This window comes from Hydra vulgaris, chromosome 09 (assembly GCF_038396675.1).
Source record: "Hydra vulgaris chromosome 09, alternate assembly HydraT2T_AEP".
In the NCBI taxonomy this organism is placed as follows: Eukaryota; Metazoa; Cnidaria; class Hydrozoa; order Anthoathecata; family Hydridae; genus Hydra; species Hydra vulgaris.
The window spans coordinates 29,099,856-29,119,344 of record NC_088928.1 but is presented as its reverse complement, the minus strand read 5'-3'; the positions used below and the strand labels follow the sequence as shown (position 1 = coordinate 29,119,344).

At 27.0% G+C, this 19,489-nt stretch overlaps 1 protein-coding gene and 1 long non-coding RNA gene across 4 annotated transcripts in view; one reads left to right on the top strand and one right to left on the bottom strand.

Annotated features, from left to right (window-relative positions):
* The window catches only part of LOC101240163 (homeobox protein ceh-31), a 32,924-nt gene extending 14,107 nt beyond the window's left edge, over window positions 1–18,817 (top strand). Inside the window, exons 2-3 of the mRNA XM_065806411.1 lie at window positions 17,417–17,628; window positions 18,184–18,817. Of these exons, the coding sequence (XP_065662483.1) occupies window positions 17,417–17,628; window positions 18,184–18,267 (296 nt within the window). The 3' untranslated portion in view covers window positions 18,268–18,817. The remainder of the gene's footprint in view (window positions 1–17,416; window positions 17,629–18,183) is intronic.
* Window positions 15–8,824, bottom strand: LOC136084690 (uncharacterized). Of its 3 annotated transcripts, none has more exons than XR_010640768.1 (9): window positions 8,655–8,824; window positions 3,019–3,146; window positions 2,336–2,481; window positions 2,047–2,134; window positions 1,761–1,954; window positions 1,469–1,681; window positions 996–1,161; window positions 842–921; window positions 15–457 (listed from the first exon to the last, which is right to left on the bottom strand). It is a non-coding gene; the product is annotated as an uncharacterized LOC136084690 (long non-coding RNA). The 3 variants fall into 3 exon arrangements; XR_010640769.1 differs by having other exon boundaries at window positions 1,018–1,161; XR_010640770.1 differs by having other exon boundaries at window positions 3,019–3,142.
* Window positions 18,818–19,489: the final 672 nt, after the last annotated feature.

Sequence of the window (19,489 nt, the reverse complement as noted above, 5' to 3'; positions counted from 1 at the left end):
ATATTTATGTGCTATGGAACATATTAATATATAAATACATCATTTAAAAAAGAAAAAAATTCTCTATAAAAACAACTAAAAGTTTGTAAGCGAGTTCAAAAAATAAACTTGATTTAAAAAAAAGTTTTGATACAAATTAATAACATTAGTATATTATTGAGTTTTATAATTTATATTATAAGTTCATACAACTAGCAATGTTTTGAATGTTGCCAGGAAGTTTACTATTTCGTTCCAAAACGTAATGCTCTAGAAAAGACAAGGTTTTTTGGAGTTTCTTTGGATATGCGATATCAAAAATATAATATGAACAGATGACAAGACTCAAGCCACAAGTTATATCAGGAACAGAATTGCGTACTGTCACCCCGTCAACTACATTCTTATTCTTGACTTATTCGTGTTCGATTTACAGCATTTCCCTCAATTTTCAGAGCTGGGGTAGGATAGTTAGATCCTAATAAAGAGAAGCATAATATTAACAAATATTGAAAATTGCATTAGTTAACTTAATTTAATAACAATAATAATAATAATAATAATAATAATAATAATAATAATAATAATAATAATAATATATATATATATATATATATATATATATATATATATATATATATATATATATATGCAAATAATTAGAATAAAAAAATATAAATGTTAAAAATAATAAAATGTATATAAAATAAAAAAGTTGACTTTAATTATTTGAGTTTTTAAATAATAAAAAGTGAACTGAATTTTTCCTATCAATTTTTATTCAAATAAATGAATATTAAAATGATTTAGATGATAATGATATACAATCATTTAAATGAATATACTGATCAACGAAACTTACTAGCGTCATAGTGAATAAGATTGTTTCTTTGCCACAAAAAATGCTTGGAAGAATTAATGTATGAAGCTTTTTCATTAATGCTAAAAATAGGAAAATAAAATACAAAATTCGAGTAACAATTAAATAATTTTATTGTTAAATTAACAATTATTACCATAACTAATCTCATCCAGTACCTCATTGCACAATGTTTTCCATCTAGCTATCAAAGGTTTTTTTAAATTTATCAACTTCTTTATTCCCTCCTTCATTCTACCCAATAATAAAAAGTAGTTATTATCAATATCTTTATTTGTAATAGCTCTTGCTGCTGCAAAAAGCTAAAAATAAAACAAAGAAAATAATAACACAAAGCCGGTAAATAAAGAAAATAAATATTTACTCCCACCCTAACATTGCAGGAGCAATTCTAGAAAAATTTGGGAAGCGATACCCCAGAGCAGCATGAATAAAAACACAGACTAATAAAAAATTTAATTAATACAGAAATATTAATCTTGATTTTTCCACGTCAACGAAGAAAAATTTCAGAATTTGGGTTAACTGGGATAATTATTGCTCATATCATGGTTTTAAGACAACATTAACAGAGCAATATAGATATAAAATAAATAATAAACCACTTACAACTTTTCATGGTAAAGTGCTGGGAATTTATTTAGGACATCAATATGAAATTAAAATATACATGCCAATATGAAAGTTCTTTCATATTGGCATGTATATTTTAATGCCTTAATTGACAAAACAATCTGGTGAGCCAAAAATTCTTTATCAGGTCAGTTTTTGACACTCAACCATGCTTTTTATAACATCTTGAGTTATACCATCATCCACATTCTATAATATAATAATTAAAATATGGTAAGTAATTTTTTCATATAAACATGTATTATATATGCAGCAAAATCATGCTTACTTTATCACTTGAATGATGGCAGTGGCGTTTTGCTGAGTACAGATTAGTAGACTCATTCAGCAAATCAGAGTTATGCTTACAACCAGAACTAATTCTAGAGTACTTTTTATCAGAAACTGTGCAACTTGCTCATCATTTAGAAAAGGGCGTCTAGCTCATTTAAATTTTGCATTCAACAAATGCACAAGAAGTTCCTGACAATAGAATAAAAGGAAAACTTCTTTAGCTATATAATTTTGTAACATCATTGATATTATTAGCTTTAATTAGACAGTTAAATACTCACAAAGCCATTGCAGTGATAAGGTTTTAGAGAAGGATACCTTGGGAAAAGCTCATTTGCTATTTCGTAGAAGTTACTTGTACTTGGAAATCTATAAAGCATTCACTTTGGTGAAAAGCAATAAAATATTTCATTTCAATTTTTATTATTATTGAAGAGATAGTTATATGTTAAGAAATATAAAATAGCAACATTTCTCCAACTTTAATACTGATGATAAATAATGATAATTTCAAAATTTAAAAATTATACTATTTTAACTTATAATTTAAATAGTAATCAAAATACTTACAACCCATACTGTTGCTTCATGATATTAAAAAGAAAATCCATAATGTACTCCTTTAGTTTTGATTTTTTGGAAGACTAAAGTTAATTTCTTTTCTTTCCACAGCAGCAAGGAGAAGAGAGGGCAATGTCAGTTTATCTGACGGAATACTAAAAATAAAGTTCAAGACATTAAATTGAAGACCTTAGTGCTAAAAGTCACACAAAAAAAATTGTAAGAAGTCACACAAAATAAGTCACACAAAAAAGTTGAAAGAAAATATATTTCAATGAATATTGTTATATGTACTTTTTTTTTGAAAATTGATAAAAATTTAATTAAATTATAATTCATTTATTAGTTATTTAAATATTACATTTACTGATTTTTATTTATTGATTTTGTTCATAAATTTAAATTTTAAAAACAAAAAGACTATCCAAAAAAACGATTACAATGTTTTCTCTTAACTTTTTTTTTGTGACTTAAGTACTTTTAGCACTAAAGTCTTCAATTATGCACAAACTTTTTATGTTATAGTGCCTTAATAGTGTAAAAGTATGTGTGCACACACAAAATTTTGGCTAAATATTTTGTATCAATTTAATTATTTTTTCGTTTAATAATATAACACTTTAAATAAGATAACATTTAAGGGAAAATAAACAATGTTATAAATGTTTACAAATAAACAAAACATAACTTACTAAGGTTCATAAATGGTTGGTGCCTCATTAATGTTACAAACAGGTGACATTTTAAAACTTACACTACAAGAGTTTAATGTAGGTGATGAAGATCTTACACATATAACGTTCTTTGATGCTAAATCTTTCTTAAAAACGATATATATATATATATATATATATATATATGTTATAAATATATATATATATATATATATATATATATATATATATATATATATATATATATATATATATATATATATATACATATATATATATATATATATTTATATGTTGGCTATATCATCAAACAGTTTACAAACAGTTTAATTTCTTTCTGATTTTTTTTTTGAAACGTTGAAAGCGTATTATGATATATTGCTACACAATAATTAATTTAAATAATTAGTAAAAAGATATTTGATGCCATTAGTTTAATAAAATAATCGAATGAGTTGTCTTGGAGTAAAATTGAATATAGAATACAGCACTCTTCAGAAAAACTATAACTAACGAAGAAATGACAGAAATGAAGTTGCACGTCAGTTTAAAACAAATATAAGCCAACAACCAAAATTAACAATATTTTTTTTTAATAACAAATTAATAACAAATATAAGCCAACAACCAATCAAATTGAAAGATGAAATTCTAGAAAACCAAAATAAAAAAAATTCACAAGTTAATTTTTTTAAAAACTAATTTTTCAAATTTGAATTGTTGAAAAACCAATTTATTTTCGTTTCTCTTGCGAAAAACCAAATCATTTTTTGGATATGCCGTAAAACCTTTGGGTTTTCGGTGAAACCAATCGATTTTCTAGATAACCAATGAAGAACCAATTTTCATAAGAGTGTATATAACTGATATATATATATATATATATATATATATATATATATATATATATATATATATATATATATATGTATGTATATTAGGGGTATGACTAAAAAGCACATTTCATTTTTTCGGAAATGGCATAGTGGCAAAAGATGAACTTTTACTAGTATTAATTTAAAATAACAATACTTTTTTTTGAAATCGAAAAAAAACATCCCCACCAAAATTTGGTCCCAGTTGTCTGAAAAGTTCATATTTTTGCATTTATAGTAGGGGCAGGATCACTTAACAAAGTTTCAAAAATACCATAAGAGTTAGTTTTGTTGCTTGATCTATCTACTTTTAGATTATGTTTTTTTTTGATAAAAATGATGGGAAGAGTTGATCTTAACCATTTGCAATCATGAGTATATTTGAGAGGTTGGGAGGGGGATGGCGAAGGGGTTTTTTAATTTCTTTTTCATGTACTTTAAATATAAAACATTTTTGTAATTGTACATTTTTTATATAAGAAAGACGATTTTATGGTTTTTATCCAAGATTTTTTATCAGTTGTTTTAAATTTTAAACAATGATAAGCTTCAATTATTAAGTTTGGTTCTCCATCTTCTTTTGTTTCTAAATGTTTCAATGGATTGTTGAGAGTGGGAGGAAAGGGGGGGGGGGAAGGAGAGGGAGTGGAGTCAAAAATGAATTTTGTGAAACTTTTTAAATTTTTTTGTAAATAAAAAAAATGTCGACAAGCAATTGTTAAATCAAAATATCTCATTCTGAAGTTTTTTATGTTGGAAAAAGAATTGAAATTATATAACACATTACACATAATACATAACCAATAACATTTGCTTATTAAGAAAACTGTATTGCAAAGGCTATCCCATGTGTTAATTTTCCAAACATTTCTACAATTAATATAGCTTTATGTCTATTTTTTTTAGGCTTAATGTATTGAAACAGGAGGTTGACTCAATGTTAAAAAATTTACCATGCGCCTTTTATTAGGTGAAGAAAATACTGACTAACATATCAGATGTTTAATATATTATAGTAAAATGCTAATAAATTTACAATTCAGTCCAAATTTAGATTGACTGAATAATATTTTATTTGATAAAAAATATCAATATATAAGTGTTTTCAGTTACAATATCTTTAATGAATTCTTTTACTTTTGATATGCTATTAAGAGACAAAATTGTTGACTTAAAAAGGAATAGAAAAAATTTAAACAAACACTAAAGCATATAGGCAAAAATGTAGTTTTAAAAGAAGATTTATTTGATGCAAAATAAAAAAACTCATCATCTTGAAAGATAAAACAAAAATTTTTAAAAGTAGACAAGAAGATGTAAATTTTCTCAATGATCAGAAAGAATTGCATGTTCAAAAAATGTCGCGCGAAAAAATTTTTGCAAAATAGAAAGTGAAGTAGGAAAAAAACTTAAAGTTTATAAGAGTCCATTAAGAAACAAAGGTAGGTTAGTAAAAAATTTAAGGAGACAATAAAATGTTTAGATACTTGCGATAATGGAGATAATAAGATAGACAGTATCTCCAGCCTTTTAGAAAATTTAAAAAATTTATTGTTCCTATTTTTATTCATTATCTCTAAAGTTATTACATAAATTAGCTCTTGAATTAGCTCAAACAGAAAAGTCTGCTAGTTATATAACAATTAAAGATTTTTTTGGACCTAAAAACTGATTTTTCTTTGATTTGTTAAAAATGACATTACTTTAGACAGAATGGCTAAAAACCAGTACATCAAACTGGAACTTATTGCGGGTATGTGCTAGGTGTATATGCCGCTATATATTATATACTTATTTCCAGATTATAAAAGATTTTTAAAAAATTGGTCCTTTTGTTCTACATTTCAGAGCAGAACTTCTAGTCAAGACCTTATTGAAACTTTTAGAAACAAAAGAAGATGGAGAAGTAAACTTAATGGTTGTAGCTTATCAATTTTATTATTATGTATATGTATATATATAGGAATTTTATACATATATATATATATATATATATATATATATATATATATATATATATATATATATATATATATATATATATATATATATATATATATATATATATATATATATATATAATATTTATAGAATATTTTAGAAAGGCTTTTTTTTGCTTAAGTGAAAAATTAATATATGTATATATATATATATATATATATATATATATATATATATATATATATATATATATATATATATATATATATATATATATATATATATATATATATATATATATATATGTATATATGTATATATATTAATTTTTTTTTTTTTTGGTGTCAAAAGAAACAAGTATATTAACCGTTATTTCAGCTGAAAATAAAGAAAAGAACTACATAAAATTGAAAAGCAATAAACCTAGTATTGTGATAGTAGAGTTAAAAAATAACGAGAAAGTTGTTTAAGTTTTTATGTCAACAAGCAAGATTAAAGATCTTAATGAATATAAATGTAAAGTAAATGTAAATTGAGAGAGGTTGGTAATTTAAATGGTTCATCTCTTGATTTGAAAATTGGTGTAACAATTATTGTCAGAAACTCCGCCTGGTTTCAGTGACAGATTAAAAATATGAAATAAAAAGGATTCAAAAATAAAGACATATTTTACAATATTAATTCAAATTTTGTCATAACCTGGACATGTGTTATTTTTTAGGCTTAATAACTACAAAACTCAATTATATCTAGTATGTATTCATTTATACATTTGTAATAAATTGACATGATTCAATTAATGATATGATTTGATTACTGACATGATTTGATTACTGACATGATTTGATTACTGACATGATTTGATTACGGATCAAATAACTTGTAATGGGTCAAATAGCATTGGATCAGAAGTAAAACTTATGTTTTCTTGCTTTTCTATTCTTCTACAAAACCTTTTAGTAATTGAACCTTTAATCAATATTAGAGTAGGATCTTTTTTTCTATCTACAAATATGCCTTTGATAACAACTTCAATAACACTGATAAACAAATAAAATTTTATTGTGCAAATCTTGTTAACTAGGTGGTTTTTTAAAACAAATTAAATATGCTGATTTCAAATATGCAAACCATTTTTCACTATCACGTCAAGTTGTAAAGATATTTGGGTTCAAACCTTTAGTATTTAAGGTAAAGTCCCTAATATTGTCGAAAAAAAAGTTATTCAAAAGTATGTCAACCTGGGTCTCAAAAGAAGCGTATTTTCATAGAGATTTTAGAAAAGATAAATATTTTTACTTAAATTTATTAACAAACAAAATTATGTGAAAAAATGCTGAAGACTTTAAAAAAATTTTAACAAAATGTTTCTCAGCAATAATACAAAAAGTACTTATTTTTATTACAAACAAATACCATTTTTAAAAAATCTATGAAAATACGCTTCTTTTGAGACCCAGGTTGACATACTTTTGAATAACTTTTTTTTTGACAATATTAGGGACTTTACCTTAAATACTAAAGATTTGAACCCAAATATCTTTACAACTTGACGTGATGGTGAAAAATGATTTGCATATTTGAAATCAGCATATTTAATTTGTTTTAAAAAACCACCTAGTTAACAAGATTTGCACAATAAAATTTTATTTGTTTATCAGTGTAATTTTTCTGACAAAACTTTAGTTTTAACCATAACTATTGTCTGGCTCTCCAAATTTTGTCAAGATCGCATGCTAAACTTGCCATTTTTGGAGTCAAGTAACTTGATTTGATCAAATCTTGAATGAAAGCAGATACAATTGCAGATGTAGCAGCAGAGGATATGTCAAATCAAAGAGATGCTAGTGCTGTATTGGGGATCTTCATGTAATTCTGTTGAATGGTAATAAATGGGAAAGTTTTTTGTTTGATATATTACTGAAGCTGTCCTCAATAATATATCAAACAATAATATATCTGAAGATTCATTTACATCTTTATTTTTTTTAGGTGAAGTTTCTTGATTTAAGTGATGCCCACTGTTTCATATCCTTATCTTGGTTATTTTCAATTTGAACCCGTTTATTAATATGAGGCTTTTTAATCAAACATTTTCTTTTTTCTTAAGATGCATTTATCTGTTGTTGTTTTTTTGCTACTTTAAATTGTATTTCTGTTTCTTCCTTGTCTAGTTGATATATTTGATAACCTGATTTTTTACCAACCTTATCTCTTTGAGATCTTAGCCATAATAAATCAAGATGAGGCACCTTAATAGCTTTAGAACAAATGCATAAAATGTTAACTACTGCCAAACAGTTTTTAACCAAGGAGAATTTTCATCTGTACAAAGTAATATGTTACAACTACATTTTGTTGTATCTAACAATTTGTTCAGCTTACTTACCCACAATTTGACAGTTTTTTTCTTGTTTCTTTTTGATTAGAAATGTCTCTAAACTTATGACAGGCAATTAAAATTTTATCTGACAGCGTTTTTTTAAATATGACAAAAGGGGTCAAAACAAAGCATTGGATTGAGACCATTCTTTTAATATCAATACCACAAAGACTTCTTTTGCAGATAGATAACATCTCTTGCAAAAAAACATAAAATTTAAACTGTTATAACATTGTTGTTTAAAATACTTGAATTGTCTAAAACTTGAACGCCATTTGAATGTCCAAAGACGCCCAGCGGGTGTCTTTGGACAATGAATGTTTTATGGATGTTATTGGACGTTCTGTGACGTTCTATGGACATCTTATGGATGTTCTATAGGTGTTATTGGACGTTATGTGCCCACTAAATATCTATTAGAAATTCACTTTTCAATATTTTTTCAAAAAACTTACCTATCAAGATCATCAAAAAGAAGCAAATTTTTTTGGAATTGGTAGACCTTTCCTTTGTACATCTCTCAGTCTAGGAACCTACTCCAAAATATTTAGTTAAATTAGTTGTAGAAGAATGTCTAGTTTGTTTCAATTTTGAACTCTCCATTACACAATATTCTGTTTTATTATTTACTGTAAAACGAAAACAATTATACTAAAAAACCACAAGTAAAATGCAACAAGTATTCCAAATTTGTAATTATAAATTTACAAATATTGCAAAGTATTAAGTAACTTCTATAATTCTAACATTACAATTACAAATGGGGTTATTAAAATCAGAAAAATAAAAATTTAGAAGGCATTAGTAAAGTTTTGTTAATTTTTAATCGTAAAGATGCACTTTTTATTGCTTTTTTACATGTTTCAAGTTAATTTTTACACATAAAAAAATTTTTCTTTATTTTTTTTTTTTGGCTGAGTATTGTTTAACTTACCTCGACCCATAATAAAATCAATAAGTGTATACATATGTCGTTTTCAAAAAAATATTTTAATATAACGTAACTGTGCAGCACGAATTAATTGATTTATTATTTTATAATTCATAAAATAAAACCTCAATTAAATCTTTTAAAAACGTTTAAATTATTTAACTGTGACGTTTACATTAAATAAATATTCAGATAACTGCCCTTCAACTTTGTAAACAAATGTTTTTTGTAAAGTAAACAAATGTTTTTTGTAAATAAATGTTTTTAATAAAATTTTCTGGTTAATTCACACAAAATAAAGTCGCACTAAAAACGTTATTTTTGTAAAAAGTTAAAAATAAAACTTTAAATTTATTTTTTAGCTCCTTTATAAATCTAGCGCTATCATATACTATTTAAATACTTCTATTTGTTTTTGTGCAAAGGTTTTTGTAAAAATTTGGGCAGTCGGAGGTGAAGGGGTTAGGAGGGGAGGTGTCATTTTGTTGCTTAGAGTAAATGCATTTATATTTATTATCGGCATTATTTCTTAACATGTAAATATTGCTTAAATTATCAGTATTGTTTAAAAAATATTATTAACTCATAAAAATGATTAAGTATAAAACAATCATTTAACGTACGTTTGTAAAAATTTCAAACTATTAAAATATTACATTATTATATATTTTTGAGAAGAACCTAAACTTAGTGTTACAAAGATGAAAATTGTATAGAAATTGAGCCATTCTATTTATATTTCATTCTACAGAAAGTTAAATACAGATGAGTAACTAATTGATAACTACTTAAAAAAACTGTGATTTTGTAATATCTCGTTTGTAAACTTTTTGTAGTAAAAATATGTATGTATGTATGTATGTATGTATGTATGTATGTATGTATGAATGGATGGATGGGTAGATGGGTGTATGCTTTGGGGTGGTCACAGAAAATGAATTTTCCACTTGACTAAAAAATGACATCTATAAAGTTTTAGCTCAATCGGACAATGCTAACCTGTACCTCATTAATGATGAAATCTGGAAAAATTAGGGATTTTAGGGAAAATTTGTTGTTTTTTTTACTGCAAAATGAACACTCAACCTATAAATGTGATATGGGTCTTATTTTGTTTGCTAGATTATTCCCTTTAAATTTATTTATCCTCACTTTTTAGCTATAGTTGATAGTTTCTGAAATATTTAGATTGTTATATGTATATTAGAAAAGGGCTGAAATCTCCCTGCCATGCAAAAATGCAAAAGAACTTAAATACTGTTGTAAAAATACCTTTAAAATAAAACAAATAATCTTTGTAAACTATTGTTTACAATATTGTAAACAAATGTAATCTTTGTAAACTATTGTTTAAAATATAATTTACAGATTTAATTGAAGCAATCTGCTGCTTATAATTATTTAATAAATCAAACAAATAATTAATTTATAAAATTAACGAGTTAAAGGATAGGGCTAAATAAGGCCTTCAACCAATAATAAGTAACCAATTAATTAAATAATATTAAATTAGTTATTTATTATTGTGATTGATTAAATAACTAATTGATTTAATAATAACTAAATCAATTAGTTATTTAATTTAGTTATTTAGTTAGTAATTTAAATAATTAAAGTTAATTAGCTATTTAATCAATCAAAATAATAAATAACTAATTTAATATTAATTAATTGAAATTTTAAACCTGTAAATTATATTTTAAACAATAATTTACAAAGATAACCAATTGCTTTATTTTAAAAGGATTTTATTTTAAAGGTATATTTAAATTATTTAACTCTGACCAACCTAATTCACACTACAACGCCTGTTACATTGCATGTTCTGTTAAGCAATGCCTAGCAACTATGATTTGGGATGAACGGTCATGCTGATTTACTACTTTTACAACATGATGAAACAATTCTGCAAGCTATTTGGAAATTTTGAAGAACTGTGTGACTAATTGATTTCAAATAAGAAAGTTATATATTTTCATACACAAAAGGGCAACTTGATGTCGCTGCCTAACTTAAAAACCATCAAAAGCTCTTTGATAAAATTAAAATCAGGTAGTTTTAAACAGGAGTTAACCTTAAGCAATTCGAGAAAAGCTATAAAAAAAACGTGCCATAAAATAAAGGCTGTTTTCTAAGTTTGAGGACACCATGTTTTATATCTTGAATTTATTTTTATATGTTAATGTTGTTTTTGGAATTAAAATGTTTATTAAGTAACAAATGCATACAATATACAATACAAAAATATTTTTTTTCTATAAATATTAAGTGGCCAGATCATTTTAGCCACAACATTTTCTAATACAGACTAAACATTTTCTAATACAGATTTTTTTAAGCAGTCCTCGGAATTGGGGTTGGCTTTTGACAAGGCAAACCTAACAATTTTTACCAAAGAGCTAATAATAATTAATTAGTTAATAATAAGGAAAAAATAATGAAACAGTATGCAATATTATTATCATTTACGATTGATATTATTTATAAAGTAACAGATTTTTATTCACTGTTTACTACTAGGGTTTCTGAAAAACAGTGGTTTTCAAAAAACAGCTGTTTGCTGTTCCTAATTTTTCAAAAAACAGCTGTTAACAGCTGTTTTACTGTTTTTTAAAAAAATACAAAGAAAATAGTAAATTTATGTACTTTTTATTTAAATACTATATTGTATGACTTTTCTTACATGATTTGTTATAAAAATATTTAAGGAACACAAGTGCATTTAGTGATTTGCCCGATAATTGTGATCGAATTTTTGTACAGTAATTTGCGCATACTGAAAAAACACGCTCAACGTCAGTCGATGTTGGTTTAATTGAAAGTAATGCATTGTAAAGCATTTGTAGATGCTCTGTTCGTTTGTCTGTATTTTTGAAAAGGACAAATTCACTTTTTAACCATTTGAATTTATCTTGCCCCAATATTTTTGATGACTTTTCTTTTTGAAGAAGCATGTTAAGTTCATCTTGAAGCGATAAACTTTCTTGCTCGGCATCGTTAGACTCTGTGACTGTCATTTCATCATCATTTTCCTCGTTATTGATTCCAAAGAGGCGAGATGCAAGTTTTCCAGCAAAAATCAAAGTGTTTTTTGACGGTGTCGTGGAAGGATCGTTCAAGCTTCGCAAGAGATTCAATATATCGCTTGTCCAGCGCTCATCAATTCGGCGTTTTAAGTTCTCGTACAATGTTTTACTTATTTCGTTGTTCATCATTGAAAGCTTTTTTAACATAAATTCGATGATTGTATCAGCAGTCTCTAATGTTGCGTCTTCTCGACTTAAATTCTCCACTGCAAGTTTTACAGGATCTAAAGCTCTGAGCAAATTTTTAAGCGCACCAAAATCCAAGGAATCGATTAGATGAAGTGAGTTAAAGTCAAATAATGTTGCTCGAATAGAATTTTCTGTTTGTATAAGTGACTCAAGCATTGTTGGAATTGAGTTCCATCTAGTTTTAACGTCGAGATGAAGTTCTTTCTCATGCCCTAACTCATTTTTGACGTGAATTTGAAACGCATGGTTTTTGACAGATGATTTTTTATAAATTTAACAAGTTCTCGTGATTTCTTAAGAAGGTACTTGTAATCAGTTTCGACATCATAAAAATTTTCCTTGAGGAATTGAAGGTTACCATTCTCGTCAAATTCATCTGTTTCTGATACATCATCGCTATCAATGTATTCCAAATCATCGAGTAGATTATTTTTCTTATAGAGTGTATCGCAAACGGCAAGATGAATTCCGTGATTTAGACAAAATTGCCCCTCTATCTCAGCATGACGAATAAATTTTTTGTTTACAGAGGCACCATCCAAAGTAGCAGCAACAATATCGGTTTTCATTGATAAACCAAAACTTAAAAAATGCTTTTTCATAATTTCTATCATATCCATAGCTGAGCATGAGCCTAATATGCGAACAAGTCCTGTCTTAAAAGTCAGCTTATTAACATTATTGTGAAGATTCACTCCGAAGTATCGCCGTCCTCGTATGCTTGTCCACTCGTCAACCGAGAAGCTAAACTTTGCATTCTTCTGCAGCAATTCTTTGATATTGCTGATCATTTTTTGTTTCTTATCATCATAATCATCGTGAATTAATTTCATGACGTCGCTCTCGTTTCTTGGCAACTTAAAATCGTCTTGTGATATGGATAAACGGATATATTTGCTGTTTGTGATGGCATGTATTGAAATATTGTCAGTGGCTAAGTCACTTACTATCTCCTTAAGTGTCATTTTTTCAGAAAAAATATCAGGGATCATCATTGTTCTCTTTTCAGTTACAGCTTGTTGACTGGATTCAGCTGTATCAGGTGGTTTATCAAACGTAATACCATGTGAAATCAAGTGCCTCTTTAATGTGGTCGTTGAATTACCAGAACACTTAATAACTTTGTTGCAACGTTTGCATTGACCTTCGAGATCTTTTGTTTTTGCATTCTTGCGTTTAATTGCAAAATCCCAAACAGAAGACATAGCTGAAATCTAAATAAGTATTAAATAGTGCAAGATATTTAAACTTAATTCGTAATATAGCTTACTTTTTGTTAAATAATTATTTGTTATAATAAGTTATTATTTTAACTTAAATTGTGACAAAATCACTTTCTTCAAAGCGAAGGGAAAAGCCCCGCAATTTTTTTTAAAAAAAGTAGTTACTTGTATGGAAATTTTTTTTTTCAAATCACTTTAACTTTAGAAAAGTAAAATGTAATCGCGGTAACATATCAAAATTTAAAAAAAAAACAGTTACAAAAAAACAGCTGTTTGCTGTTCTTAGTTTTTGGCGAAAAAACAGCTGTTTTACTGTTACTGTTAAACAGCTGACAGAAACCCTATTTACTACATTGTTTTTAAGAAATTTTCCTTAAGATTTGATACAATTTAAATTATTGAGTAGAAAACTGTGGTTTAGATAAGAAGGATATACAGCAACAGGGAAATTTCGCCCAACATTTAGAGACCACTTGTAAAAGATATTGTCGCACTTCTTTATGTATTGTAATGCACGAGTTAAAATTGGTCATTAATGTGACACCTATTTCAACTGTATTATTCACGACTCTTAATCTGTTCACAATGACCTCTTTATGACCTCTTATCTTTTCTTGGTTTTTACTCCATGATTCCAGATCAATATGTAAGAACTCTGTGTTGATATTGAACCTCTTATATAAATTGATTGACAGAGGTGAAATGAATTAGTCCCTATCTTTGTCTAATACATCAAATATCTCACTTAATGTTATTGGTAGTTTCATGTTGCAGTCATCGTCAAGATCTTCATCTTCATCTACTTCTAACAACTTCGTCGCTATTCTCCTCTTTACACAATTACTCAAAGATTCGTAAAATAGTGCGACCGCAGCCTGTTTTGTATTCAGATACCATAGATGGCTCATAATTTTTGACAGTGTTATATCTGAAATTTGTTTATTCATTTTTTTGTAAATGACTAAATATTTTATTAATTGTATTAATAAAATCTTTAGCCAATATTATTATTATTAAGATATTATTAATTGTTTTGCATGGTGAACTGCTAAATGCTTTAATAGATAGTTAGACAACACTTTGTTCGCTGTAGCCTTGTTATCTATTCCTGGCGTAATTTTTTTCTTATCAATCTTCGGTCATTCTGCTTGAAATCTTTAGAAAATATAAGGTTGAGGGTCTGTCGTCTATCCCATCAAACCATCAAAAACAGATTTTAATGTTACATCCAAATGTGGTGGCGACATGGGATGTACAACAACTTTTTCCCCATTAATTGCTCTAATTTAACATAAGCACCCTTAAAATGACCTGTATTTACGGCAGTTTTATCAAAACACATTGTTTCAATCTTGTCTAGTGCGCCCTTCTCTTTAAGTGCTGCATAAACTCCCAGCACTTTTTTCTAATTGTGGTACTCCAATTAACTGCTCTTTCACAGCATATCAAAACCGCAATCTCTCGATATTCTCTTTATTTATAATAATCTGTAAGTAACTTTCCATCTCAGTGTTTCCATCCACAGCATCTTTTAAATCTGTTTTCTTAAATCTTTGCTAAATGAGTTTTGCTCTCTCTTTTTTAAATTCTTGCCGGCGTAAGCCAATGATGCTCCTACTCAAAACAAATTTCTGAGAGTCACGTCCAAAAGAATCATTTGTAGCTGTTATAATTCGAGCAGCGTCTCTGTCTGAGATAGCACATCTATCCAATAATAAAGATAACTTTTCAGTAATAATTCTCTCAGTTCCTTGGATGTACTTTTTCTTCTTTTTGTCAAGCTCATCATCTAGTGTCGCCGTGTCTATCTCCTCTGTGCATCGAACAATATTCTCAAATCCTTCTTCCTCTGATGTACTGCTTTCTAAAGATTCAAACTTTTCTAATTCTGAAAAAAATAACACATTATTATGATTGAACAAAATGTCAGAAAAATTAATTAAAGATTGTTAGGATTATTTAAACAATGCTCTAAGTTTGACCTTTACTCCTATTTATATAAATAAATCTTCTAAATTGCTATGACTTCTTTTAGCCATTTTTTGAAACTAAGCGACGGAGAATATTTTTTAGAGCTGACGCAAATGGAATATATTATATCCATAAAATAAGCCATATTATTTAGAAGTTACATTAATTGATGGAAAACTATTACTTTTTTAAATTAAAAATTCATTTTTTTTTTAACTTTATTTATTTTATATATATATATATATTTTGTGTCTGTGTGGAAATTTGTGATTTGTAAAGTAAAATAGTTTTAAAAGATATATAAAAATGAATAAATGAACTAAATAAAATTTATATAATATAATAATTATAATCTTTTTTTATACTAATTAATAGTTAAAGATTTAAATAACTTACACATTTATTAGATTTTGCTGCTCTCATCATTTCAGAAGCATGCCTTTTTTTGCCGACGCCCTTAAGCTTTTAAGAACTTAAAATCAACTCCTCCTATGCAACATGGGCAACCTCTTTCTCTTTGTTTGAGTACGAATAACTTCGTCCTCCGTTGCAGTTTCAAGTGCATTTTGATGAGCAATGTCAAACAGGTCATCAAGTGTAGCCTTAAAAGCGTCTTCTTTTCAGTTTGAGCATCACTAGTTCTATTTGCATTTTTTTCAGTTTTATCCATTCCTCATGAAGTTTTTTCAGCTTTGCAACACAGTCTTTTAAGTGTTGTTTTTGGATTCTTACTTTTTCCTAAAAAAGTTAAAATTTTCTGTATTGTTAGTCTTGCTGCATCTTTTACATTTAACTTTACTTGACGAACTTATTAAAACAAACTGCGTAAAACTTGACTATTTGATGGTAACTTAGTTACCAGTAGTTTGATGAGTCATGTATCCGATTAAATACATTTTATCTGCTTGTCTTGAACTTCTCTCTGCAGATTTTAACGAAACCATCTTTACTTTCTTACTATGGACTGATTCACTAAACACTAAATAAATAATTTGAATAAAAATATTAAAACTGTTTATTAAATGGAAACCAAACTTCAACTAGAAAGAAGAAAGGGACTCAAAATAACAGGCTATCTGGATTTTATTTTCAACTGTAAAGGAATAAGGAAGGGGTGTAATGACCCTTTTTTTATTTACAGTCAGCTAGAATATGCTCTCTTCACTTGTTAAGGACCTTGGTATCTCCTTTAAGTAGTCTTAAGATTATTTTTATAATAAAAAAGTTATTTTTTGATTCTATTGTACAAATTGTACCTAATCTTAAACCAAGACCATTTTTTTTACTGAAATAAGCACACAACTTTTTTTTTCATATAAAAATCTGTTAATTCATAAATAATAATAATAGTGCATTATTTTTATTTATTTTTCCATCAATACAAAAACAACAAAGTTCAATAAAAGAGAGATATCAGTCCTTTTCTAATCTACATATAAAAACCTAAAAATTTCAGAAACTATCAACTATAGCTAAAAATTGAAGATAATGAAATCTAAAGTAAAAATTAGTGAACAAAATGAGACGCGTATAACATTTATAGGTTGAGCTGTGTTCATTTTACAGTAAAAGAACTACAAATTTTCCCCAAATTCCACAATTTTTCCAGATACCATCTTCAATGAGGCACCGGTGATCATTGTCTTATTGAACTAAAACTTTATAAATGACATTTTCTAGTCAATTTAAGGTAATCTCGGAAATTTTTTTTCACCTATAGCATTGTAACTATCCTACATGTATTCATGTATGCATGCATCCATGTATACTTATAATAAACAAATGTTTTATTTTTATTCAAGTCTATATATTTATAGATTTTATTATACCTAAAGTTGAAGAAGTATCTACATATTTCCAGATCAAAAAGTCTAAAGAGAAATTCACTAGGTCAAAATACAGAAAACCTCGTACAGTATTTTCTGATCTTCAACTTATGATACTTGAACGTGAATTTAACAATAGAAAGTATTTATTGACATCTCAAAGAACAAAGTTAGCAAACCGGCTTGGCCTAAACCAAACACAGGTTATTTTTATTAGTTCTAAAATACTTTTATACTACGCTGTTAGTTTCTGGGATTGTTCAACCATAGAAAGACAAATCATAGTTATGCTACCTTACTTAAGTTACCATAAAAATTAATTAAGTCTGTTATAGGCAATCATATGGATATCATAAAGTTTTCATTAAAACAAGAAGCCCCAGTTTTTTTATGGTGTTCATTGATTCTAATACAAAAGCATTTTTACTTAAATAATTAATATAAAATCAGTTTTCAATTTTTTACATTCAAAATCATTAAAAGATTTCAGTCTCAACTTTGAGCTTGTGTCTTTACTTAATTAAACTTGTGACCATATTCATAAAACTGTTTTCATTTGTTTCTAATTTATTTAATCTGTTGAAAAAAGGATTTTGAAGATCCACTTAAGAACGATTTTCAAAAGAGCCTCAAGAAAGTAAATTTGATAAATATGGTGAGACCGAGATGTGCGGAGAAAAATATTTTTAACTGTTTTTCTAAATAAATTATGTTTAAAATTTTTGTTTAAAACTTTATAAACTATTAAATAATTTTAGGTTAAAACTTGGTATCAAAACCGTCGGATGAAATGGAAGAAAGAAACATCTGAAAATGAGGGCAATGAATCAAAGACTTTGTAAAAAATTAGTTATAAACAGTGAAAATATCTTCGAAGTTGAAGCTTGAAACAATGTAAGTTCGACGAGAATTTAGGCAAGATAAAATATTTTGACAAATGAGCTAAACTGATTTAAAAAATAACTTGAAACTTGAGGCTCTAATTAAAAAAACTGTTTTTTTTAAATTAATGTCTTTAATAAAGAAATTTTGTTTGTAGAATATGTTATAATATGTTGTAATACGTTGTAAAAGCTGTAAATTAGATCAATTTTGTGTGTGTGTGTGTGTGTGTGTGTGTGTGTGTGTGTGTGTGTGTGTGTGTGTGGTGTGCTCCGAGAAATCCTAAAGGTTTTATCACAGAGAACCGCGGAAAAGTATTTAACTAGGGTGTTAACAGTGGGACGAAATCCTGATTTTGTGGCCAAATTTCCCAAATCAGCGACCTTGAAAAAGGGTTTTCGAGGTCGCTGATTAGGAATCTGAGGTCAGATTTAAAAAATTCAAAATGGCGGCTCCAATATGGCGGTTAAAACTGTTTATACATTGAAAATATGAAATCTCGTGTAGTTTGGTTTTCAAGGTCATTGCTCATGATTCAGGAGTTAAATTAGAACAAAAACATTGCAAAACTATTTTCAAATTTATACTATTAATAAAAAAACAGAAATTTGTAATTTTAATTTAATTTTTTTTTTTTAAATTGGTAAAAGATTAAGTCACATATATGTAAAAAAATTGTTTCTTAAATCCTAGTAACAAAAATCACGTATGTCATATTCATCAATGTTCGAATCATTCGATTCGGAATCTAATGTTGAACCACTTGTATCTAAATCGAAATCGTTCCTTGTCTCTTGTCTGGTGACTTTTAACAATTGTATAGCTTTTTGATGTAGAGATTTTACCGGTCTCTGGGGCAATTTCCTGATGCTCGAGAGAAATGGATCTGATGTTAATAAGAGCCTATTAAAAATGTCTCTCATATTTGATTCTCTTGAGCATTTTCTTGAATGATGTAACCTGAAGTTTTTAATGTCCTTATTGCATGACTCTTGGGCATCTTCAGAAAGTTGTCCAATCGGTAAAAGGGGCATACTTTACAATTTCTGCTCCATGGATCAGCAATTTATGTACAGATGTAGGCATGTAATACCACGGATATAAAGCAACAAATAAATGGGCGGTATTTACACAATAGTCTTTGAATTTTTTATCATCTATATCAAACCCGCTCGAAATTAC